This window comes from Xenopus laevis, chromosome 4S, assembly GCF_017654675.1.
Source record: "Xenopus laevis strain J_2021 chromosome 4S, Xenopus_laevis_v10.1, whole genome shotgun sequence".
Classification (NCBI taxonomy): Eukaryota; Metazoa; Chordata; class Amphibia; order Anura; family Pipidae; genus Xenopus; species Xenopus laevis.
In genome coordinates this window covers 117,815,407-117,842,392 of record NC_054378.1, presented here as the reverse complement: position 1 = coordinate 117,842,392, position 26,986 = coordinate 117,815,407, and the positions used below count along the sequence as shown (strand labels likewise).

At 41.6% G+C, this 26,986-nt stretch overlaps 1 protein-coding gene across 1 annotated transcript; it reads right to left on the bottom strand.

Moving 5' to 3' along the window:
* Positions 1 to 11,094: 11,094 nt before the first annotated feature.
* ccdc3-like.2.S (coiled-coil domain containing 3 S homeolog) lies at positions 11,095 to 26,550 on the bottom strand. The gene is made up of 3 exons (XM_018261441.2): positions 25,458 to 26,550; positions 12,227 to 12,401; positions 11,095 to 11,694 (listed from the first exon to the last, which is right to left on the bottom strand). The coding sequence occupies exons 1-3, from the start codon at positions 25,814 to 25,816 to the stop codon at positions 11,416 to 11,418; spliced, it is 813 nt and encodes a 270-aa protein (XP_018116930.1). The 5' UTR covers positions 25,817 to 26,550; the 3' UTR covers positions 11,095 to 11,415.
* Positions 26,551 to 26,986: the final 436 nt, after the last annotated feature.

Below are 26,986 nucleotides of genomic sequence, written 5' to 3'. Positions count from 1 at the left end.
ACCTTGAGTCTGCTTGAAAATCATATCAACATTATAAGTTGTTTTTTTTGCCTCCAATAAGGATTAATTATATCTTATTTGGGATCAATTACAAGATACTGTTTTATTATTACAGAGAGAATGTGGATTATTTCATTATAACACACAAAAGCCATGAATATCCTGTAAATTATATCCTTATAAACGGTGAGTACTGATGTCATCAGTTATAAATGGTGAATAGAGATGTTATTTTTGTCACAGGACTCACTGAAACATCTGTATTATAATAAATGCCGTCATGAAACTCCTCGGTAACTTATAATATCCTTATAATTTACAAGAGGGGGTACTTTATTCGCTATATAATGGAGTCTATTGGACAAGGCCTTCCATAATTCAGAGCTTTTCTGTATAACGGATTTCTGGACTTTTATTTTAGTCAAACTGATCACATAGCCTACATAGCTGATCCCTGCTACTGGCCAGCAGCTTTTTGGGCTTCTCCCAGGAGTGGTGGTAACATACGTGGGTTCTCTCTGGGCTTGTCTCTACATGTGAAGGACACAAGTACTGTATCAGTGGTACGTAGGGTTGCCACCTTTTCGGGAAAAAAATACTGGAAGGCCTTCTATATTCTTGATGTTTTTACTATTAATAACATTGGCATCAAGCATCCTTTTTACTGGCCAGGTGGCAACCCTAGTGGTGCGACACTCTCAGCAACTACACTGAGTTTACCTGCTGGGCATTTGGAAACTTGGCTTGTGGCCAGTGTCGGTCTGGGGCCCACCAGAAAACCTTAGGCTGAGGGCCCATATTCTAAACTATTGGAACCTCACTCAACCTCTTTATTCTCCTAGTTCTTTTCTCTACTACTATACTCTATTCTTCCATTATTAAGCCTCTGTGTTCCCATAAAGAAATAGGGAATGACCATGAAATAGGCCAAATGTTTAGAAGCAAGAGGCCCACTGACACCTGGGCCCGCCGGGAGTTTTCTGGTATTTGTGGCTGCTCAGTCCCAAACTCAAGCCCAGGTGAGAAATTTTTCATTTATATTAACAATAGTAGTAGTGATGGGCAAATTTGACCCGTTTCGATGCACCGAAAAATGTGCGTTATTTCCTGCGAAACTGTGAAAAATTTGCAAAGTGCATTGAAGTCAATAAGCGTCAATTTCAACAATTTTTACACTCGTTCCTATTTTGTCCAAATGCACTATAGTCAATGGGCAACAATTTTTATGCGCTTGGCTGTTCTGACGCCCACCCAAATTTTGGCAGATTTTTTGCCAGTGAATTTTCTCCACAGTTTTGCAAATTTATTTGCCAGCGGGAAAATGTGGAAATTCACCGCAAATTTGCGTTCGCCCATCACTAAATAGTAGTGTTTCTGAAGCAAACACAGCAGTTTTACCAGTGCAGGGCAACACCGCATTATATTTGTATTACTTTAAAACACGTTCATTTTTTGATGTAACCACAGCCCTTTAGCAGATCTGTGTCTCCAAAGATGCCCCAGTAGCTCCCCATCTTCTTTTCTGCTGATTCACTGCACATGCTCTGTGCTGCTGTCACTTACTGAGCTTAGGGACCCACTCACAATATACAGTACACATAGAATAGAAATGTCACAATAAAAGGCTGATTAGTAATTAATACAGATAATTACTACATGGCAGCACAGAAACCAGTGCAATTAGCATCAGAATTTAATAATCAGCAAACCTGTAGCATCAGCTTATATTACAGGGGAAGCTCATTTTCTGCTGGATAATTAGTGACGAGCCCTAAGCTTAGCTTCTCAACAGCCAATCAGAGCCCACTGAGCATGTGAGTGTCACAGACACTTTCCAAGATGGTGACCCCCTGTGACAAGTTTGAAGTCCTGGATCATTGCTGCTATTGACAAGCTGAAACTTTAGCCTCGTGCAATAAATTCACTATATAAAATATGGCATTTTTAGCCACATTCATTTTTAGGGTTTAGTTCTCCTTTAAGGCTGCACATAATTAGAGTTTGTCCTTACTGCCCCCTCCATCTTTACACCATCCGTGCTCAGTAATAACTCAATATAATACAATGAACCACCCTGCCAATAGCCACCCAAATGTTCGAGACGAGACCTGACCATAGAAATACAGTGATGCTCAGAACTCGATTTAATTTTCCACCTTTGCTGATGGTACATTGGAATTCCATGTCAATTTATTCTTGAGCTGAGAATGTGTAAAATGTATGTTCTGTACATAAAGGCATCACCCCGTATAGACTGAACTGTAACAGGGATACACAGAGAGTTTTTGTTTGTTTTTGTTGAGTTAATACAATAGTAAAAGTCTGTTTCCCAGAAGCACCAGCGTATTACCCACCAGGGCCATTAAACTCTGCTCTCCAAATGTTTATATTTTTTAAACATGGGATCCCATTGATTATTTATGTATTGGTAAAGGGCAGACCACCCGGGTGAGGCAGCAACATCCTTCTATAAACACAAAAGGGAAGGGGCAGGGGAAATAATAATTACTTCAGGCATTTTACTTCTTTCCATCATGTAAATACAGAATTAACATTTCTCTAAACTGCCATCTTCACCCACGTGTCCCAACGTTAGTATCTGCTGATGGTGTTTTTGCTACATTTGCACTTAAATTCTCAATACACATAAACTGCATGGATGCCACTATGTACTGGGTTACTCACTCTACAATATTGTAGCCTTAAACAAACCCTATATTACAGTACACATTGAATTCCTATATTATACCCACATTCATAGTCCCAGTCCCTTCCCAGAGACTATGATCCCACTGTTACTATAGGCACCATCTCTCCCTACTATACCTGCTATCCCACAGTCACACTCCCTTCCCAGAGACTATTATCCACTGTTACTATAGGCACCATCTCTCCCTACTATACCTGCTATCCCACAGTCACACTCCCTTCCCAGAGACTATTATCCACTGTTACTATAGACACCATCTCTCCCTACTATACCTGCTATCCCACAGTCACACTCCCTTCCCAGAGACTATTATCCACTGTTACTATAGGTACCATCTCTCCCTACTATACCTGCTATCCCACAGTCACACTCCCTTCCCAGAGACTATTATCCCACTGTTACTATAGGCACCATCTCTCCCTACTATACCTGCTATCCCACAGTCACACTCCCTTCCCAGAGACTATTATCCCACTGTTACTATAGACACCATCTCTCCCTACTATACCTGCTATCCCACAGTCACACTCCCTTCCCAGAGACTATTATCCACTGTTACTATAGGCACCATCTCTCCCTACTATACCTGCTATCCCACAGTCACACTCCCTTCCCAGAGACTATTATCCACTGTTACTATAGGCACCATCTCTCCCTACTATACCTGCTATCCCACAGTCACACTCCCTTCCCCCTAACTGTTATAACAGACAGAGCCTCCATCAGAAATCACAGGGCCCCGTACAACAACATATTCTGGGCTTCCTGGTCTCCACCCACCCCAGCCCAGACCCCCAAGCCACACCCAGAGCCGCCCACTTCACACCACAGTAAAAAAGCCACATAGACATCAGCGCTAAAAACGGTAAATACATACACAAGTTCTAAATAGCCATTGGTGGTTATGGCCCCCCTACAAGTTAAAAAAAATGATTAGTGGTCAGGACCCCCCTATAAATTAGAAAAAAAAACATTGGCGCCAGGACCCCCATTAATGTTTTTACAAAACATTGGAGGTCAGGCCACCCTACAAGTTAAAAAAAATCATTAGTGGTCAGGGCCCCCCTATAAGTAAAAATAATTTGGCGACCAGGGTCTCCCATAAAAGTTTTTTAAAAACATTGGTGCCCATTGTCCCCCATAAAAGTTAAAAAAATCTACAGGTGGCCAAGGTTTAAAAAAATAAATGAAACAAAGGCCAGTGGAACAGTGTTCAGTGGAATTTACCATTAAAGGTCTTCTTCATTCTCCTCTTCTTCGGGTCCAGTCGGAGGCTTTCTGCTCTTTTCACCGCTTTCAGCTCCAATCATTGTCTCTCAGCTCTTTTCGCGGCTTTAGGGGATTCGGCGGCTTTCAGAAACTTTGTTGAGTTTCAGTGACGCAAGGGGGGCTCGGCTAATCCAGTTCAGTGTGGCCGGGCACCCCTCAAAGCACTGGGCACAATAAAGTCGTGCCCCCCTGATGGCGGCCCTGATTACAGACACTGGGTTACCTACACTGAGCTTTTTAAAACACTTTCTGCCAGAAGTTGCTGCTCTGTAGCAATGTTTCGTCTATTTCCTTTTATAGCTATGGGCACAAAAAAAATATTTTCTGCACATATTTTAACTTGTGTGCTCTTATTTAAAACACTGTGTGCTCCGGACAGAATAAATGCAAAATGTAGTGTTGTTACACAAAATCCTTTGTACACGCAACAGTTTGTTATATGCCTGACAATTTGTGTACGTACAGCATAGAGGGAACGTTGCTCTGTAGGTGCATTGGCTATTGTCACTGCTTGGACAATCTCTATAGACAACTTTGGTGCATCTCCTTGAGACTATGGGGAAATTCACTAAACGATGAAGCACCTAACGCTAGCGTGAATTCGCCAGCGTAGCGCATTTTCGTTAATTCGCCGATTCACTAACAGACGCTGACGTAAATTCGATAGTGTTACTTCGCACCCTTACGCCTGGCGAATTTGCGCAACGGACGTAACTACGCAAATTCACTGACACACGAATTATTCTGAACGCTACCTTTTACGCCAGACTTCATTCGCCACCTCAGACCAGGCGAAGTGCAATAGAGTAGATAGGGATTGCTTCAAAAAAAGTTAAAAATGTTTCTATGCTCCAAAAAACGCTGGAGTTTTTTCTTTTTTTATGGGTGATAGGCTGAAAAAGATCAAAATCTTTTTTGGGGCTCCCCTCCTTCCCCCCTACATTTCCTAACTCATGGCACCTTAACTATACAGTGGGCACATGTGTAGGGCAAAATAATGTTTTGAAGGTTTCCCAGGCTTGTGTAGTGCTGCTACATATACCTCCATTGTAACTTCAATTTGGCGCTGTATGCAAATTAAGCATCGCTAGTGTAACTTTGCTTTGCTTGGCGAATTAACACTAGCGCAACTTCGCAACCTTATGCTTCCCCTGAGCGCAACTTCGGATTTCAGTGAATTTGCGTAGCGCTGGCGAAAATACGCCTGGCGAAGTGCGGGAAGCGCGACAAAGCGGACGCTGGCGCAACTATGAATCTTAGTGAATGTGCCACTATGACTGTATCAGACTATCCCATTGATATCCATCCTTTCAGCAGTAGCTTTGCTAATACTTTGCACCATCTGCAGTCACAGCATTTTAGGGAAAGAAAACCTGTTAATTAAGTGTTGTTCCTGCAAAAATGTGCCCTGCAGCTCTGCTCCTGGAATGTTGGAGGCTGTTGGAAAATGCTGGGACTTGTAATAATACAACTGGGGCAACACAGACAGGCAGGACTCCATGTGCTGCAAAACTGCAACTGCCAACATCCTATGACTGGGAGAGATGCTGGGAGTTGTATTATTGTGGGACTAGGGGGTTAAATGTTTCCTTGATCGAAACAATTGTATAAACATAAGTGATATCACGTGTAGAAATTGCCCAGGTTTCTGGATTGATCGCTTTCCATTAGCGAATCACTAAGTGCCTCTTTGCCTGGCAGTTTGTTGAAATCCGTCAGTAAATTCCTGAAAACTGCAGCTGCCAATTGTACAACTCAGCGCGCGTGTCATCTGGTTCCAATTCTGCGCAAACACTGAGCACTAGGAGGGCAATTTATTGGGGGACCCTGCAAACAGGCAAGAAAGAAACGCAGGGCCTAATGGGAATGATTTAAAGCACCATTAAAACCCAATTGCCCCATTGGATCTGTTTAACACTCTGGTGATTGAGCGCTGCCCCATTATATTCATCTGGTTTCCTGGGAGATAATGAAGGAATATTTTATAGGCAGTTTGCTTGATTGCTGTGCTTATTCCCCACGATACGCTCCATTAACCTCTAAACAATTGTATCTGTCATTTCAGCTACAGTTTGGGAATGATGGAGACAGATGGAGGGCATGTGCCTTTCTTTAGATGGAGTTAAACCCCCGGGAGACTGAACGCATATTTAGGTTGATTAAAACAGTTCAGCAAAACAGTAATTACCCACAATATTCCTGGAAAAAACACACAGGCCTGATTCTAAGGGAAGAGAATTAACAATTAAAGGAGAACTAAACCCTAAAAATGAATATGGGTAAAAATGCCATATTTTATATACTGAAGTTATTGCACGAGGCTAAAGTTTCAGCTTGTCAATAGCAGCAATGATCCAGGACTTCAAACTTGTCACAGGGGGTCACCATCTTGGAAAGTGTCTGTGACACTCACATGCTCAGTGGGCTCTGATTGGCTGTTGAGAAGCTAAGCTTAGGGCTCGTCACTAATTATCCAGCAGAAAATGAGCTTCCCCTGTAATATAAGCTGATGCTACAGGTTTGCTGATTATTCAATTCTGATGCTAATTGCACTGGTTTCTGTGCTGCCATGTAGTAATTAGTGGTGCTTGCGAAGCAAAGCATCACTACTGTTATCTTGCAAACTTATTTTTATTCTTCTTCCGTATGAAAGTTTGGCGCGTAACTAGTCCCGCACCGTTTGTCCTAGACCCATGAATGAGGTGTCAAACCGTGCGGCTTAATCGGGAATGGGGTGGTATGACTTTTCTAAGGGGTGGGTGGTTAATTGCCCCTTGCGGGGGCAATTAACCACCCCGAAAAGTCCCATAGATTAACATTGAGGCCAACTTTTGACGGATTCTAGCGCAGAGAGGGAATCTTGTAGAAACGTTAAATTTACCACATTTGAAGAGGTTTGCGACCTGAGTCAGATGATACCCCACACGAGGGTATAAGTTTTACCCCCAGGGCAGGAGAGGTCCCCAAATTTGCCCCATTGACTTATAATGGGGAATTTATCGAATAATTAGTTTGTCGCAGACCCATGAATGAGGTGTCAAACCGTTCAGCTTATTCGGGAATGGGGTGTTGTGACTTTTCTGTCCTATTTTGGGGACCCAAAAAAGTGAGCGGAGCCGCAAACAACCAATCAGATTTTCCCTATTGACTTCAATGAGAAAATGTAAACAGCTGTAATTCTCACAGTAATAAAGCCAGAGCTCCCAAACTTGGCACCGTGGGTCACTGGGTGACTGCAGCCAAAATTTACAAAAAGTGGGCGGAGTCTACAACAGCCAATCAAATTTCAGCCATTCAATTAAATAGGAAAATTTTAAACTGCTGCCGCTCTTAGACGGTTAATGGCAGCCTCCTCAAACTTGGCACAGTTGGTCACTGGGGGACTGGGATTAAAATTAAGAAAAGTGGGTGGAGCCAAAACCAACCAATCAGATTTCTTTGATTGGTTTTAATGGGAAAAATTAAGAAGGCTGCCATTCTCTCAGTATTGATGTCAGGGACCTTGAATATCACAAATGTGGTCGCTGGGGGTTTCCACTTCAAGTTTAGAAAAAGTGGGCGGAGCCACCAACAACCAATCAAATTTCATTCATTGATTTTCAATAGAAAAAAATAGAAATGCTGCCATTTTTACACATTAAATGACAGGATTCCCAAACTTTGGTATGTTAGTCACTGAGTGACTGTGGTTCACAATTAGGAAAAAAAGGGGCGGGGCAACAACAGCCAATCAGATTTGGGCCTGAGTTTTGCCACGGCAAGCACCACTCACATTTTCTTCAGGAAATGTACCTCTCTAGTTATCTGTATTAATTACTAATCAGCCTTATATTGTGACATTTCTATTCTATGTGTACTGTATATTGTGAGTGGGTCCCTAAGCTCAGTAAGTGACAGCAGCACAGAGCATGTGCAGTGAATCAGCAGAAAAGAAGATGGGGAGCTACTGGGGCATCTTTGGAGACACAGATCTAGCTACTTCTTTAGTTAGGCTTTAGTTCTCCTTTAACCCAAGGCTGCATTATGCAGCCCTAAGAGACTCACAGATATGGGGTCAAAAATCAACCTCTAGAACAGACTTTGTCACATCTTGATCACCATTATGATGCGCGATCATTGGATCGGATCAGCCCGATGTTGTCCACATCAATGTGGGCATATCAGGGAGAAATCACATCGTTTTGCTACATCGCCAAATGAGTGGATCTCTACGTCTATGGCCACCTTTACACACAGACGATACTACTGGATCAGCAGTGGTATCGGTACGATTCTGGCACCAGCACAGGCTGATCTACACTGTATTTGTCTTAGTTTTACCCTATTTAATGTTAATTGATTGAGGTTAAGCACTAGCACTTTGTGGGATAAACTATTAAGGGGGGAACTCATAGATACTGGATCACGTGACCTAATGGTTTAACTGAAAACAAATCACACAGTGATAATATATATCCTTTTGTAATTTTTCTGATTAAGAAGACGGGGATACTTTTCTTCTTTTCTCCTATACAACTTTAAATTAACTGTTAGCATGATGTAGAGCAGTGATCCCCAACCAGTAGCTCATGAGCAACATGTTTCTCCCCAACCCTTGGATGTTGCTCCCAGTGGCCTCAAAGCAGGAGCTTATTTTTCAATTCCAGGCTTGGAGGCAAGTTTTGGTTGTATAAAAACCAGATGTACTGCCAAACAGAGCCTCCTGTAGGCTGCCAGGCCACATAGGGGCTACCAAATAGCCAATCACAGCCCTTATTTGGTACCACCCAGGAACATTTTTCATGCTTGTGTTGCTCCCCAACTCTTTTTACATCTGGATGTTGCTCACGGGTGACAAAGGTTGGGGATCCCTGATGTAGACAGTGATATTTTGAGACAATTTACCATTAGTTTTCATTTTTTATTTTTGTAGTTTTTGAGTTATTTAGCTTTTTATTCAACAGCTCTCCAATTTGCAGTCTCAGGAATCTGGTTGCTAGGGTCCAAATTACCATGCATTGATTTGACTAAGAGCATATGTATAGGAGAGGCCTGAATAGAAAGATAAGTTACACAAAGTAGCAATAACAATAAGGTGGTTATTTTTTCTCATTGACCTTTTAAAGGGGAAACCCTGTTTTTTTTACGGAATAACAATATTAATTCTAGTGGGTGTTAAAAGTCTGAATAAAAAAGTACTCCAACTCAGACCTGCCCAATTCATGTAGATGTCCTGAAGATAGACTGTTGCGGTATTCAGGCGTCAAATCCAGAAAATTTACGTTATTCGGGTGTCAAATCGAAAAAAGTTGTGATATTCGGATTTTTCCTCGATTTTATCTTGTTTTTTTTTCCCCGAACAAGAAATTTTCGGGAAAATGTATTGATAAATAAGGGGGAAAAAATCTGTGTAGATTTGGTCGGAGTAGTCGGAGAAATTTCCAGACTTTGATAAATAACCCTCTAAATATGTAGCCTTACACAGAAGTTGTTTGGGGTCATTGACTCTCAATTAAAAGCTGGAAAGAGTCAGAAGAAGGCAAATGATAAAAAAATTGTAAAAGTAAATAATGAAGGCCATTCTATGACTTGAGGTGAACCACCTCTTTAGGGTAAAGCCACACTGGGCGTTTTTGGGAGATTTGGTCGCCTGGCGACTAATCGCCTCGTTTTTGCGCGACCAATCTGCCCAAACACCTTCCCTCACTCTGCGACGGCTAAAATGAAAAAACAACGGCGCTAATCACACACAGCGATTCATTTTCCGAAGTCGCCCGGTTCACCGCGTGTGATTAGCGCTTGCGTTTTTTTTTTTTCGTTTTAGCCGGCGCAGAGTGAGGGAAGGCGTTAGTGTATTTCCCCCTTCAGAAGAGCATGAATAAAGCAGAAACGGACTGGTACAAATTCTCATTACAGAGGCTCCATGATTTTCAACAGAAAACTGTTTGCAATAAGGGCAGAGTCCAATGCAATCTTGTCTGTATATGTTTAATACAGTACATTTGGGTAAGTCTTTATTTATCTGCACATTTCCATGTTATATACATGGCTGCTGCCATACACTATAGTTTACTAACATAAACGAGAAAGACAGACAATCCAAATAGCGGCAACTTTATGAAATCAGGGCGAAATGTGGTTTAAAAGAAATAACATTTGTATAAAGCCGGGGAGCAGCCCCTGTTCTACTCGCCATCAACTTGCTCAGCTCTAAGGGGATCATTTTATGGTAATATAAAACCTTGGCTTCTATCATAACAATTTGAAGGGTGTTAGACACAATAGACGTCCATCAGAGATGATTACAACCAATACAGTGAAGCAGTTGTACCATGGACACAGTCAGTATGAGGTTAACAATGAGATATTTAAAGTGCCACTACTGCTAAACTGCGCTTAATGCAGGAAAATGCTTTGCTGGGGTATTAGTACAGGTATGGGATCTGTTATCCAGAAAGAGAAAATGGCTGCTTGGGCAAGGCAAAAATAAGGCAATTATTAGGCCAGTTATACTTTCATAGCAGCTTGAGGCTGAAAGATAAAATTAAAATAAAATCTCTCACTGTTTCCATTAGGCACACATATATAGTGAATAAAGTACCCCCTATTGTAAAATCTAAGGATATGATAAGTCACCAAGGAGTTCCAGGTCCATACAAAAGCACAAGGACATGGAACTCCAAGGTGACTTCTAATATTGCAACAGGGGGTACTTTATTTATTATAATACACATGTTTTAGTGAGTCGTGACAAAAATGACATCACTACAATAGTTTATAACTGATGACATCACTGGTCACCGTTTATAAGGATATAATTTACGAAATATTTATGGCTCTTGTGTATTATATATTTATACAGGTATGGGATCCGTTATCCAGAAACTCGTTATCCAGAAAGTTCCGAACTACGGAATGGCCGTCTCCCATAGACTCCATTATAATCAAATAATCCAAATTTTTTTAAAAGATTTCCTTTTTCTCTGTAATAATAAAACAGTACCTTGTACTTGATCCCAACTAAGATATAATTAATCCTTATTGGAAGCAACACCAACCTATTGGGTTTATTTAATGTTTACATGATTTTCTAGTAGACTTAAGGTATGAAGATCTAAATTATGGAAAGACCCGTTATCTGGAAAGCCCCAGGTCCCGAGCATTCTGGATAATAGGTTCTATACCTGTACATACTGTATATATTTATGCAGAAGTTATAGAGTCCAATTAAGTGGCTACCATACATGTACCAGCTGATTCTTTTAAGGTGTAAAATTTTAGGTGTTTCACCCAGGAACCAATAGCAACCAATCAGTAGTTAGATTATACTAACTTGCGATTAGACAGATATAAGCAGAGACCTCGGAATATACACCTGCTGTATCAGAAGGATATTTTGCTTCTGGGGGCTTCTTGATGCAGCCATTTTAGTCCAGAGAACATTGTAGAATCCCGGCCTAGTCCAACCTGTTTCCTGTGGGTTTCTTGGGTGCTCTCGCCAGGACCTTCTTGTGATTGCTTGTCTTTGAGTCTTTGCCACCGTTCTCCTTGTTGAGACACTTGGCCTGCAAAGCCTCCTTATTCTCGATGGTAGCTTGACGCAAAGATCGCTTGAGGTTTTTCACTTTCTCTCTTAGATGCCCGTTGGCTTTCTCCAGCATCCTGACCTTCTGAGACAGGTTCTTCACCCGTTCCTCTTCTTCCAGCAGAGCTCTCTGCACTGTGCTACACAGGAGCTGCAAGGAAGAGGTGAACATTATATGCTGTGGTGGGAGTGAGACATGTAGTACAAGTATGGGACCTGTTATTCAGAATGCTCTAGGCCTTAATTTGGACCTTCATACCTTAAGTATACTAAAAAATCATGTAAATATTAAATAAACCCAATAGGCTGGTTTTGCTTCCAATAAGGATTAATTATATCTTAGTTGGGATCAAGGAGAAGCTACTGTTTTATTATTACAGAGAAAAAGGGAATCATTTTTAAAAATTTGGATCATTTAGATAAAATTGAGTCCATGGAAAATGGCCTTTCCGTAATTCAGAGCTTTTTGGATAATGGTTTCCCAATTAATGGATCCCATACATGTCGTAACATGTAGGCCCTAGACTCGGCAAATGTAAGGACATACAGGGACAATAAGGATTATAGAGGGAGAAAGATTGGGTCTGTGTCTTTAAATGAACTTAAAGCTTTCCTGTGTTGCCTGCTTCACTCTAGCCCTTCACTCTCTGTCATCACACATTCCCGCACTCCCACATTCTCACCCTGTGATCCTCTTGGACGTCCCAATCGGGGGTGTAGACTTGGGGATCAATTCCAAACGAACAGTTGGAAAACTGGAAGAGACTCGCAAACATGCGGTGATTTTCAGGGGAGTCAGGAAAAATGGGATCCTGAAAGTTGACTCCGTGGGGCAGGAGGTTGTAGTTCTCATCCATCCTGTGGGTAAAAAATGGGAATAGTGAACAGAGCACTGAAAGAACACGGGGAATGAAGGTCCATCGTCTTAGAACCCTCTGCTATTCACTAGAACAAGTTCAGATTCAATATAACATGGTATCTAGATACATAGAGAGTTAGAAGGCGCACACCCTGTGAATAAACTAGAGGTGCAAATCCAGAGTCTCCAAGATAACATGAACAAAAACAAAATAGAGGACTGCATGCTCAAATAAAAATAAAGAATATTTATTACATCAAAAAAGTTACCAAGCAAAAAAATAGACGAGCGACAGGGGAAAATGAAGGGAAGGGAACCTATAACAAGGCCTTCCATGAGGGGCCTGAAAAAATCAAAGTTATTCACTGTATTCATGTATTTCAAAAAAGGATCCCGTTCTCAGCCTCAAAACTATAGGCCAGTTAGTCTGATGTCAGTGGTAGGAAAGCTTTTCGAAGGGTTAATAAAGGATAAGCTACTGGACTTCATAGCAAATCATAATAATATGAGTGTGTGCCAGCATGGTTTTATGTGTAATAGATCTTGCCAGACTAACTTGATTTCTTTTTATGAGAAGGTAAGTAGAGACCTCGATTCTGGGATGGCAGTGGATGTGATTTACTTAGACTTTGCTAAAGCATTTGATACAGTGCCATGCAAAAGGTTACTGGTTAAATTAAGGAATGTTGGCCTGGAACATAGTTGAGTACTTGAGAAAGGGGGTTGATCCCCTGAAACGTTGTGCAGAGATCTGAATAAATCATAAAAATGCAGCACATTTTGCTTGGTGAGTGCCATCATATTTCTTTTTGTTATTGCTACATGTATGGAACTGAAGAGCAGCAAAGTTCCCAGATAGAGCACCACAGTATTTAACCCATGGAGGTAGGATTCTATTGAAGTTAGAAGAAAAGAACTTTCATTTGAAGCAACGTAGGGGGTTCTTCACAGTCAGGACAGTGAGGTTGTGGAATGCACTGCCGGGTGATGTTGTGATGCTGATTCAGTTAATGACTATAAGAGGGACTTGGGTGATTTTTTGGACAGACATAATATCAAAGGCTATTGTGATACTAAACTCTATAGTTAGTATAGATATGGGTATATAGAATTTAATTAAAAGTAGGGAGGGGTGTGTGTATGGATGCTGGGTTTTTATTTGGAGGGGTTGAACTTAATGGACTTTGTCTTTTTTCAACCCAATTTAACTATGTAACTATGTAATAAATTCAAAATAAATATAGTGGGCTCGCTATATTTATTTTGAATTTATTTGTCTTGGTAACTTTTTTGATGTAATAAATGTTCTTTATTTTTATTTGAATGTGCAGTCCTCTATTTTGTTCAATATAACATGGCAGCACTTTATAAGAACAGTATCCTCTCTTATTGACATACATAGAAATACATTAAATCCCACAGTGTTGATGCCGTTGTGTGAGTGACCATTGTACTGTGAAAGCATTGAACTACATGACCACAAGAACAGCAAAATATACATTGTATATATATATATATAGTTAATCGAAGAGCCGGCACTCTCGAAAACTAAGATTAACTTGCCTGGGAGAAGCTTAATCACAATTTGAATCACAATCCGTCACATAAGATCCGCACTCTCAGGTCTTATAAAATCTTAAGTTTGTTTGTTTATTAAAAGAGGACCAAAGTTTCGGCCTGCTCCGAGGCCTTTCTCAAGGTGTATATACATATATATATATAGTGCTTTGAGAGTAATTGGCAGATGTTCTGCTCTATGATTCTTCCCAAGCATTGACCCCTGCAGTGTGGGTCCCTGAAGGCAATGGGTTTCACAAACTCCAGATGTGCTTATATACTGTTAGACAATTGACAATAAGACTGTTGCTATTGCTGCCAGAAAAAGAAGAGATTAGAGAACCTGTTGAATCAAATACTTCTGTGTCTAGAATAATAAAGACATATTAACCAGGTTTTATTAATAATTTCAGGCTAAGTAGTGTCCGCAAAGATTTGACCGTACGACTCTCCATTTCATATGATTTTCGGGCAGTGTCTCGGCATTTTTCGTGCCATGGTGATCGGCCGTTCAGACGATCGGACAGGTTAGAAATTTTCTGTCGGCTACCGAGGTGGGAGACTGTCACCAGCTTTTGTCCGACATAACTTTCGTATGATTGCTTTTAAGGGGCAAAACATCGTCTAATCTGTTCTTTTACTACTTTATTTGATCTGAATGTTTAATGGCAGGTCAGGAGATGGCACCGAACCGATGTGAAGGTAAATCTACACGTCTATGGTTGGTTTGCACATTCAATGTGAATTCTAAGTATCACTCATATATTAAAAGGGATAATGTACCCCCTACTGTAAATGATAAGGATATTAGAAGTCACTGAGGGGTTCTGTGACCATATAAAGGCACAAGGCTGCAGGCTGAGTTATACAGGGAGCTCTAAATATCATTCATACAAACTCAATATAAAAAAACTGGTTACACATTTTGTCCACAGGTCATATAAGTTAAGTGATATCACCAAACACCAACAATAGCTGAGGACATGATTAAGCCCCATTAATAAGGATTTTCTTTTCCGTTTATGATTTTGCATATTGTAAAGGTAAGACTGTCAGTCCTGACTCCTGGGCATGAGCTGCACTGTGGGATTTCTATAGCAAGTCATCCTGTAGAATTCTGCAGCCACAGTTTCTTGGCCAGTACAAATCAGTGATAGAATATCTGCTTGTTCAATCATTTCTGGCATGAAATCAAACTCGTTTTGGGGAGAAGCAGATACTGATATAAACACACATCGCCTTCAGCTCTAGTGAAGTATAGGAATGTGTTCAACATCAACCTGTAAATCATAAGTGGTCCCGTAGGAAGCCGGATACAGTTTCCCGACTGGAGCCAACACTGATGGGAAGAAGGAGAGAACTCAGGACAAGGGGACCCAGGAGAAGCCGCCATCTGTTGTACTGCACAATGGAATAGGTTGATGCTTCACTCAACACATCATCTGTTGCTTCCCTGTATGGACACAAGTATTCTACTACATATCACTTGGGATCCATCCATATTATATTTTGGAAAGGTCCATAATGCAGCCCCTTTAGAACAATAGAAATACTTGCTATAGGCAGTGTCGGACTGGCCCACAGGGATACCAGGAAAACTCCCGGTGGCTCAAATGTCAGTGGCCCCTCCTGCTTCTAAACATTTGGCTTATTTCATGGCCATTCCCTATTTCTATGAGAATAAAGAGGCTAAATAGATGGAATAATAGGTTATAGTTTGTAAAGAAAAGAGAATAGTAGAATACAGGTTGAGTGTGGAGAGGAAGAAAATAATAATGAGAGAGGGCCCCTGGTCTAAGGGTTTTTGGTGGGCCCCTGGTGTCCCAGTCCGACACTGGCTATAGGTCAAAAATGATGTTGCGAATGTACCAGCGGGGGGGGGGGAAACTGGTATTGGCTGTAAAATTGGTTTCTCTGCTGCTGCAGCTGGTTTATTTCTGCTCACTGCTTGTAACTGGTTTATTTCTGCTCACTGCTTGTAACCGGTTTATTTTGTCTCACTCCTTGTAACTGGTTTATTTCCGCTCACTGCTTGTAACCGGTTTATTTCTGCTCACTGCTTGTAACCGGTTTATTTCTGCTCACTGCTTGTAACCGGTTTATTTCTGCTCACTGCTTGTAACCGGTTTATTTCTGCTCACTGCTTGTAACCGGTTTATTTCTGCTCACTGCTTGTAACTGGACTGGTTTATTTCTGCTCACTGCTTGTAACTGGTTTATTTCTGCTCACTGCTTGTAACTGGTTTATTTCTGCTCACTGCTTGTAACTGGTTTATTTCTGCTCACTGCTTGTAACTGGTTTATTTCTGCTCACTGCTTGTAACTGGTTTATTTCTGCTCACTGCTTGTAACTGGTTTATTTCTGCTCACTGCTTGTAACCGTTTTATTTCGTCTCACTCCTTGTAACTGGTTTATTTCTGCTCACTGTTTGTAACTGGTTTATTTCTGCTCACTGCTTGTAACTGGTTTATTTCTGCTCACTGCTTGTAACTGGTTTATTTCGTCTCACTCCTTGTAACTGGTTTATTTCTGCTCACTGTTTGTAACTGGTTTATTTCTGCTCACTGCTTGTAACTGGTTTATTTCTGCTCACTGCTTGTAACTGGTTTATTTCGTCTCACTCCTTGTAACTGGTTTATTTCTGCTCACTGCTTGTAACTGGTTTATTTCTGCATGTTGAATTGTTGATACTGATTTGTATCTGCTTCTTGTGTTCTTTATAACTGGTTTGGCTCAGGTAATTGCATTACTTTCGGTTAGTTTGTTTCTACTTTTTTGTGATTGGTTTGGCGTTGGCAATTGCATTGCTTGTAACTGGACTGTTATAAAGAAATTATAATACTGATAATAATAATGAGCCACTTAAATTCAAATTGCATGCAAATAACTGAACTTGTCCAATTTTGCAAGCCAGTAAGATCTCTTGGCATTCATCCTGAGTCACTTTTCCACTCCATGTCTACTGATGGCTCTGTCAACCCAAACTTACGGTAGCCGCTTTATCCTGTTATTTCTGGCCTCATATAAAACCCGCAAGCTGCATGGCTGATCAGCATCAGTTGAGATGTGTGCCACAGAGTGCATAGAATGAATTAAGCCGTCTAATTAAATAACTCATCAGCCATGCAGCAACTTCCTGATTGGCTGGTAATGATAACACAGCTACCATGTCATTTGTTGTGGTGAGGAATTAGGAGAAACCTGACTTTCAGCAGACTTGTTTTTTGTAACAGACTGATGCATTCCTCCTTTTTCTATTCACTGGTGACCTTAATAAGATTCCGAAGATTTTCCTTTTTTCTGGGAAGACAGGAGAGTTTCTTATGAGTTGCGGCACAGCCAGCTTCTGAATGCTTTACAAGGTGTGTTTTTTGGATGGAGAGACTTACTTATATAACAAAATCTTGTTTACAGGACAAAATGAAATATTTTAGATATTATCAAACATAGACCCTTTCCTGTACACTTAAAGGGACGATACAGTTGTTGTGTGATGTAATAGTGGGACCAGGATCCATTTACCTAATGGGGGGGCGCTTTCTAATTATACTTAATTGCTGCCATAGTGCACAAGCTTGAGAATGTATGTCTATAAGAAGGAGAAATGAATAAATGAAGATAACTTTGGGGTTTGGGTGTGTATCTGTTAGAAGAATCCACTGCAGACTAATCACATTAACCACTAGGTATGGCCAAAGTAGTCCTGGATGTAACTCCAAGCTAGAGCTAGATACCCCTGTTTCTATGAATATATTTTAAAGACCAATTGAGACAACCCAGATGTTTCTGGTTTTTCACCCACCAAGTTCAGCTGACTCCAACCCAAAAAGTGCCCAGACTGATTTCCCGTCCATAGAGCTTACACACTCAGGTCCCATGCTTCAGTCATAAGGTACAGAAATCATATCCAGCTTTTCTTTAATTAGTTATTTGTATGCTACGTGTATGATGGTCTTTGAGACAAATATTTGCATAATAGATGTCTTTCCTCAATTTATAAGGGCAGAGACACACGTGGAGATTCGGGGAGATTTAGTCGCCCGGCGACTAATCGCCTCTTCTTAGGGCGATTAATCTCCCCAAACTGCCTTCCCACCGGCTAGAATCGAGATTGCCGGTGGAATGGCACTCGGAAAGCTTCGTTTTCCGAAGTCAACCGAAGTTTCCAGGTGAGGCAACTTCGGGCAACTTCGGAAAACAAAGCGCTCCGAGTGTCATCCCACCTGCGATTTAAATACTCGCCGACGGGAAGGCAGTTCAGGAAGATAAGTCGCCCGAAGAAGAGGCAGTTTGTCGCCAGGCGACTAATCAGGGCCGGAACTAGGGGTAGGCAGAGTAGGCACGTGCCTAGGGCGCAAAGCTGAGGGGGCGCCAGGCACGTACCTGCTCTGTCGCCTACCCCGTGTCCGGTCCCGTCTCTCCTCGTCTGGCACTGGTGTAAATGCACTTTCGCGCATGCGCACTGGAGCGAACTTTCACGCATGCGCAGTCGATCGCGCACAGAGCCGGCGCCTTGGCCCGGCAGGCTGCCTAGGGCGCCTGGCCGGGTTGGCCCGGCTCTGCGACTAATCTCCACGAATCGCCACGTGTGTCTCTGCCTAAGGGTCCAAAGAACTTTGAAACCACATTCCGAGTAGTGAATGGTTATTGTAAGAGCATATAGAGAACAACTGATTTGTTTTTTAGCAGAACTCTCAGTACAGTCACTCGAGTCTCTTACTGTTCATAAATCAGGCAGTGGCACCACAGTACCAACATATTCTGCAGCTCTTATATATCATTCCCATCAGTCTTGTATATAATACAGTCCTTGCCTATGTTATCATGCTCACTCAGCATATTGCTGGCTCCTCACATAATTCTTTTGGGCTGTTTGACTGTTCATCGCTGAACAAAAACCGAGTGCCTATAGTTACACCATCGCATTGGAATCAAAGCAAAGCCACAAGGAGTCACTTGTGGGCCCATTTAATAACTCAGCACCAATGATCACCAGTGGAAAAAATCTCCATTTCTAGACTAAAGTCAGGGGATACTGAAATTATACATCGTACCTACAAATTATCTCTGTTTATAGCTATTTACCCTGGTTGCTGCAGGAAAGAACAGTTCCAGATGAGAGCACTATTCTTTTGCCAGGTTTAAAGGGATACTGTTAAATTTTTTTTTTCAATACACATTGGTTAATAAGTTGCTCCAGAATTCTGCACTGGAATCCATTTTTTAAAATGAGATTTTTTTATATTTAATTTTGAAATTTGGCATGGGGCTAGACATATTGTCAGTTTCCCATGTGACCTCCGGTCATGTCACTTGTGCAATGCACGTTGGAGTGATATCACCCCTCCCTTCCCTGCCAGCAGCCAATCAGCAGCCTATCAGAAGCCTATGAACAGAGCAATGGGCAGCTAACCAGATAACAGCTACTTGACACCTCTGCCGAAGGATTTGTTTGCATTGCTAAAGAGCTTTTCCTGCTTCGGTGCTATACTCATGTCTACCACTAGGAGAGGCTAGGGAGAATAACCCAGGTCGTGGCAAATACAATGGGAAGGGGAGAAACCATAGCTGTCTCAAAGCAGTTCCATCCTGAAGTGTTGGCTTCTTCTCAAAGTCAAAAATCACAACAGTGTCCCTTTAACCTCTTTTCTACCCAGACAGCGAGACTCCCATAACCACCCATAAAAACTCCCCACAAACATGCCTTACTCTGCTACTGCATGAGCAATTTAATTTGTTCAGCTACTGCAAAGACATGCAAAAGTAAAGTTAGTATGCTACAAGAGCAAATGTAGGTGCTAAATTCCACCAATTCTAAAAGGAACCAGGAGGGGTCAAATATAATGTATATTTGGAGGGCATAGGGTTGGTCAAGTCATACCCCTACCAATCAACATTAAGTTTTGATCAGTCTACTACTAGTTAGAAACAAGCAAGTATCTGAATACGTCAGAATACAATGGTATCAATACCCTTCGAAATCCACTTCTAGTATCCCAGTACCTTGCTTCCATCCAGAGCAACAATTCCATTAAATCCAGTATATAGGTATGGGTATGGGCACCTTTTGCAGCAGTACTTCTGCGCCTATTTGTACCCATACCTATAAACTGGATTTAATCAAGTATCTGAATAGTTTTTATTCTACAGTTCTTTTTAACTAATGGTAGCTGCAAGCACTAGACCCATTCGTAGGTGTAAAGCAGTGCCCTTGAAAGGGGTATATAGCTAAACCCAACCTCTTCTAGGTGCCCAGAATACTACAGTATGTCCTATCATGCCACCCTATCATGTGACTAGAGACTGGCATGCAAGTGGTGCTCCTTAATCTGTAGACTACTCAACACAGAGCTTTGTGCCTCCAGAATCAGCTTGAAGAATTTGCGCATTTATGTTGGAATGATGGGAACAGGGCCGCCATCAGGGGGGGACAGGGGGGACAAGCGTACCGGGCCCGGGCATGAAGGGGGGCCCGGCAGCGCTGCATTTTTTGAAGATCCGGGCCCCCCTTACGAGCGCCCGAGCCGTACGTCTTGCCTCTTGCGTGCCGAATGCGGAAGTGCCGAAAAGCCGAAGCCGATGCGCCGAAAAGACCCGAAGTCACGGAAAAAGCCGATGTCACGAAGCGCCGAAAAGAACCGAAGTCACGAAAACAGCCGAAGCCGAAGTCCTGAAGCAGCGCAAAGACCCGAAGTCACGAAAAGAGCCGAAATTGAAGTCCTGAAGCGGTGAAAAGACCCGAAGTCACGAAAGGAGGCGAAGTGGAAGTACTGAAGCCATGAGTTCAATTCTACTGAACACCAGTTTGTGTTTTTTTGTTTTTTTTAATCCCCTGGCCACCAATGTATTATTTTAATATTCTATAGGCCCCTGCCTCCAATCTTTTTTTTAAAACTTTTTTTTTGGGGCCCCAATTTTTTTTTTAACTCGTAAGGGGCCCCTTGCCACCATTGTTTTTTTTTTTTTTTTAAATTTTAAATTTTTTTAATTTTTTTAACTTGTAAGGGGGCCCCTGCCACCAGTTTTTTTTTTTTTTTCAAAAAAAAATGTTTTTTTCAAAAATTTTTTTGGGGCCCCAATTTGTTTTTAACTTATAAGTGGGCCCCTGCCACCAATGGTTTTTTTTTTTCAAAAAAAAAATTTTTTTTTTTTCAAATTTTTTTTGGGGCCCCAATTTGTTTTTAACTTATAAGGGGGCCCCTGCCACCAATGTTTGTTTATTTTTTAGTTTTTTTAAAAAATTTTTGTTGGGCCCCAAGTTTTTTTTAACTTATAAGGGGGCCCCTGCCACCAATGTTTTTAAAAAAAAAAAATTGGGGCCCCAATTTTTTATAAGGGGGCCCTGACCATCAATAGCTTTTTACAACTTGTGTGGGGGGGTTACTTTTTTAGCGCTGATGTCTGTGTGGTCTTTTAACTGCGATGTGGAGTGGGCGGGATATGGGGTGGAGCTTGGTCGTCAGTGTGGGCGGGGCCCAGGGGGCCCCAAAAATTTTGTTGTACGGGGCCCCGTAATTTCTAATGGCGGCCCTGGATGGGAAAGAATGTAAAAATCTGGTTAAAATGTCACTGTCTTTGATTCTAAAAATTCTATTTGATTGGACTATTTTAAAGATGTCTTTCTAAGACAGTTCCTTGAAAAGCTTAGAAACAAACACAACTGGGTCTGCACAGCTTCCATACTGAAACCCAATACCTAATGCCCTCATCATTATAATGTTCCCACATGACATCAACTGCCATCAGAACTCTCAGATCACAGAATTTGCTAAACCTTGTCATGTCCGCTATTCACTTTCACTCCCACACTCAGGGCTGTGAATACAGTAAAAAGGAAAAACAGTGATGAAGAAGAAACCCTGGACCTTGAATGGCAATTAAAGGGATCCTGTCATCGGAAAACATGTTTTTTTCAAAACACATCAGTTAATAGTGCTGCTCCAGCAGAATTCTGCACTGAAATCCATTTCTCAAAAGAGCAAACAGATTGTTTTATATTCAATTTTGAAATCTGACATGGGGCTAGACATTTTGTCAATTTCCCAGCTGCCCCTGGTCATGTGACTTGTGCCTGCACTTTAGGAGAGAAATGCTTTCTGGCAGGCTGCTGTTTTTCCTTCTCAATGTAACTGAATGTGTCTCAGTGGGACATGGGTTTTTACTATTGAGTGTTGTTTCTGGCAACTGTTATCTTGTGTTAGGGAGCTGTTATCTGGTTACCTTCCCATTGTTTTTTTGTTTGGCTGCTGGGGGGGGGGGAAAGGGAGGGGGTGATATCACTCTAACTTGCAGTACAGCAGTAAAGAGTGATTGAAGTTTATCAGAGCACAAGTCACATGACTTGGGGCAGCTGGGAAATTGACAATATGTCTAGCCCCATGTCAGATTTCAAAATTGAATATAAAAAAATCTGTGTGCTCTTTTGTGAAATGGATTTCAGTGGAGGTATTCTGCTGGAGCAGCACTTTTCCATGACAGTATCCCTTTAATGGTCTTGACCTGCAATTATTGTTCATTTCTTGAATTACTGTTTGTATTGGTAGGTAAAAACATACCTGTGAATATATGTGAATATATGGAAGGATATGAGAACGAGAAGGAAAACATTATATTATAGTGTTCCAGGTCACAGATCTTCTGTTTGGGGCTTTGTATGAGCATTGCCTCCATGTGTCCTGCACATGGTCCGTGACTATTTTGTTGAGTTTCACTGAGCAGGGAGTGAATAGTTATATCTTTCTGTTTGACAGCCCCACCACTCAATTTGGCAGCATACACCTCTTTGTGTATGTGAAGCAAAAATCATTTGGGGCAATTTCTTTGTTTGCTGATATATAGAATTTACAGCTGTGGGAGGCCATATGCTAGTCTTTCTTTGTCCACATGTGGATGAGATAAAACAGACCAAAACAGTTGGTTTATTGTTTCTATCAGCACAATGGCAAATCCTTGAGAGATTTTAAAACACAAGTTCACCATCATTTTCTAAACTCATAGAATAGGAACCCCATGCTTAAAGCCAATATGCTAATGTTTGGAGAGGAGAAATGGCAAAGTACAGTATGTATAATTCTATAGATAGAGGTATAGGTAACAGCAACATCTGGAAGAAAGGTCTGCCTTTTGTGTGTGTGTTGTAGTTGAACAAATGAAAAACTCTGAGCTGATTAACTGCAACTAATCATCTAGGGATTGAGTGAGCAGTGCCATCAAAGTTTGTTGGCAAAAAAACGTTACCTAGAGGGATACAGTGTGCTTGTGGGTTAGGTGGTATGAAGAACTCAGGCAGTGACCTACTCGTGGAAAGACAAGACACATGCTTCACCCAATCTCAACCAACAGATAAGAATGAGAATGGTTCATACCATGGGCCATACCAATGCTCAAATTTTCTGGCAGCTCCACTTTTAAGTGTTTCTGAGCTACTCTTGTTTGCAAAGGGTTGTCTTGAGACAAGATGAAGCTTTCCTCTGCTGATAAGGTAAGAGTGAAATGTTCTAGGAAGACAATGCCCCATTCAAACCTCTAAAGCTCCACTGATGCCAATGTACCTTTCCAGCTGGTAGGTCATCCTTGATGCTGGTCACTCTTCCTGTGGTAGGCCTTCCTGCAATTGTATTTGTCCTTTATCTTGGTTCTGATCCTTAGTTTGTCTGACCTCGCTTGTATGCTGCCTTGCCTTGACCATCTTTTGAAACTTGGACCCTTGAACGTTACCTTTCTATTTGCCTGCGTGTTTACCCTGTCTTCAGTAAAATGTTCCTAATCACATATGGTGCCAATCTCCCAGCTCAGCCTCCTCCTTGGTCCTCACTAAACTTTTTAAAGTGACAATGGTCCCCTGATGAGCCACGGTGGCTTCTGTTTTCCTGACAGTATGACCTGTCAACATTCCACTGGCATCAATGGTTTCTAACGGGACAAATGGTGGTGCCTATATTGCTAAAAAGGCTATAGGCAGTCATGCTTGAAGGACAAAGAACATAATAGTCCAAAAGGCACAGAGGGTTTAGGGATAACAGCTGATAGTTGATGCAGAATGGTATAGTTCATCAGAAGAGATGGTTGAGAAATAAACAGTAGAACTGTAACAGAGACGGTTAAAGAACAAAGCTAAACTGGTTGAGGGATTAATAGGAAGAGCCCCCAGCAGAAACGGTGGAAGAATAATAAATAAATACAAGCAAAATAAACAAGGGAGTAGAAATAGTTTGAGCTGCGGCCAAAGAGATAAAATATCACACTTTCTAGGAAACTCAGAGAAAGGCTATAGCATTAGGGATGCATTGAATCCAGGATTCGGTTCGGGATTCGGCCAGGATTCGGCCTTTTTCAGCAGGATTCTGATTCGGCCGAATCCTTCTGCCAGGCCGAACCGAATCCAAACCCTAATTTGCATATGCAAATTAGGGGCGGGGAGAGAAATCACGTGACTTTTTGTCAGAAAACAAGGAAGTAAAACATTTTTTCCCTTCTCACCCCTAATTTGCATATGCAAATTAGGGTTCGGATTCGGTCTGGTATTCAGCCGAATCTTTCACGATGGATTCGGGGGTTTCGGCCGAATCCAAAATAGTGGATTCGGTGCATCCCTATATAGCATAGATCTGAACTACAGTATAAAAGCTGGTGGAGCATGCTGGGAGCAGGCAAACATTTTATTAACAATGACATATCATACATATACTGTATAGATATTTATATATATTGCACACAAGCAACACACAAACTCACCCTATGGTCAATTTCGTCAGGAGTCACTTAACCTGCCTGTATGTTTGATGTGTGGGAGGAGGAAACAAAACACAGGGAGAACATACGGACTCTTGAAAATCAGAATCAAACTCAGGACCCCAAGCAGCCGTGGTTACTGAGCCACCGTGCCACTCCGTGGTGCTTTATGCTCTGGGTTACACACAAAAGGCTTAAACGTGACGGACAGGTGTCTTTTTGCAACCTAAACTAGTAACTTTGTAATTCCAAAACAGTAACTGCACAAAGAATACCTATCTGCACATTAAACTAAACGTGAGATGCAGGCAGAGCCAGATTAGTAGGATGCCGCTGCTGACAGATATATGGACTGACAGCTCCAGGTATGGTCTAGCTTGGAATATTTTAGCTACATGAGTTTTAACTCTTTCCGTGCAAGTGGAGCAGAGCAAACGAAAGGCACAACTACAGACCAATGGCCAAACAACTACAGAAATATCTAGATCTTTCTTCCCCAATGTTTTTGTTCCATTGTCAAGATATCCATCAAGACATCTGGGCAGTGGACTAGGGGGGGAACTTTGGTTCAGTATGTTATTGGCTGACATGTTAGTCTAAAATAAATAATGTGAATATGCTGTTGTAAAGTTTTCAATAAAAAACATGGGAAGTTATAAATCAAAATGGTCTCATAAGGTTAAACCGGTAATAGGAACGTCAAATATTTTTACTGCTGTCTCTACTTGGCTGCCAATATAGGATTTTCAGAGCAGGAACATGTTACCTTAAGAAGAAGTAATAGGAATTGTTCTCCATGACTGTATAGGAATGGCAGGGGAAGTATCCCAATCCTGTCACATTTAGCCTGGAGCCAGTGGGTACCTCCAACATACTGCCCCAGGCCTGGTCGCACAGTAGCTCAATCTCAGCGGAGAAGAACAGGTCTGAGTTGTACTGCCAAGGTAAGTAGTTGTACACACTGTAGCTGTCTTTGTGCAGAGCCAAGACCTTGGCAAACACTACAGTCTCCACCAGCTCAGCTCTGCAGGCTTCTGTTTGTGGTCTCCAGTCATGAGGCAACTGACACCCTTCCAAAAGTCCAAGCAGGTTGGCCAAGCAGAGGAAAATCAATATCTTCATCATAAAAGGTCCAGTGGCCAAACCCCACTAAACAACACCAGGAGGCCCCTTGAATAAGGCTCTGACTAGTGTACTTGCAAGCAAGCTTGTGGGAAGCAGCAACAATCCAACCCCAGAGCTAGAAAATATATGAACACATCAATTTAGAGGCCAATAAAAATAAAGTAGAAACAAGGGAAGCTCCCAAGATAAGAGATGAACCCTGCAGACATGGAGGAGATTCCTTTCGGCTTTGTAGGGAAAGTATTTTTGGCTTTGATGAACTCCTCTAATAAAAATAGAAAAGTTGATGGAGAATTCCTATTCGTCAACAGTAATATGTATCTCCCTTCCAAGCCCAGTGCCAAGAACGTCCCTTGTGCTCCAGGTCACTCACTTTAGAGACTCTCCCTGGCTCACGTCTCCATCCATCTGAAGACAAAGGCTGGGGATGCTTGTGGTTCGCTTTGGAAACCTTGGCTAAGTCTGTGTGATGCTGAGGCTCATGCAACAGGCAAAGGCTGACGCTCATTAGAGCCTATTGAATCGGCTGCAAATTCCAGAGAAAACAGAAAAGGATCAGTTTTCAGTGTGTGTGAGTGTTTTATGCAGCCCGAGATATGAGAAAGTGCAGGATCCTATAACTGCTTTGGCTTCCCAAACATACTAAAAGCAATCCCAGTGCAGCTTTTTATGACACGACTGCCTGTGATTTTTACATATATCCCTCGTGCAAAATAAAACACTCCATTGTACGACTCCGAAACATTAAAAAAAAACTAATTTTAAGCAACATGATCCCTTAAAATGTCTGTTTGCAATCTTGCAAATCATTCTATGATCTAGAAGAAATCTGGCCAATGTACAGCACCCCCCCTCCTGTGACTTTAAAGATTTGCACATTTTTCTTATTTAAAGAAAGAGGAAAAAATAGAGAAAAACTGGTTCTGTATGTTTGGCTGCACGCTGCTCCAGGCGGAGGGAGCTGTACCATGTGAGATATATTTGCATGGAACATTCTAATGCAAACCATATATTTCTACAAGGAGACTTTAATTTAAGCTGTAGAACAAAGGCCGCCTAGAGAGATCCCTCTATTCTGGCATGGGATCTATTATACAGAATGCTTGTAATATGGAGTCTTTTCACAGTTTAGATTCCCATGCCTTTAAACTACTAAAATACATTTAAACA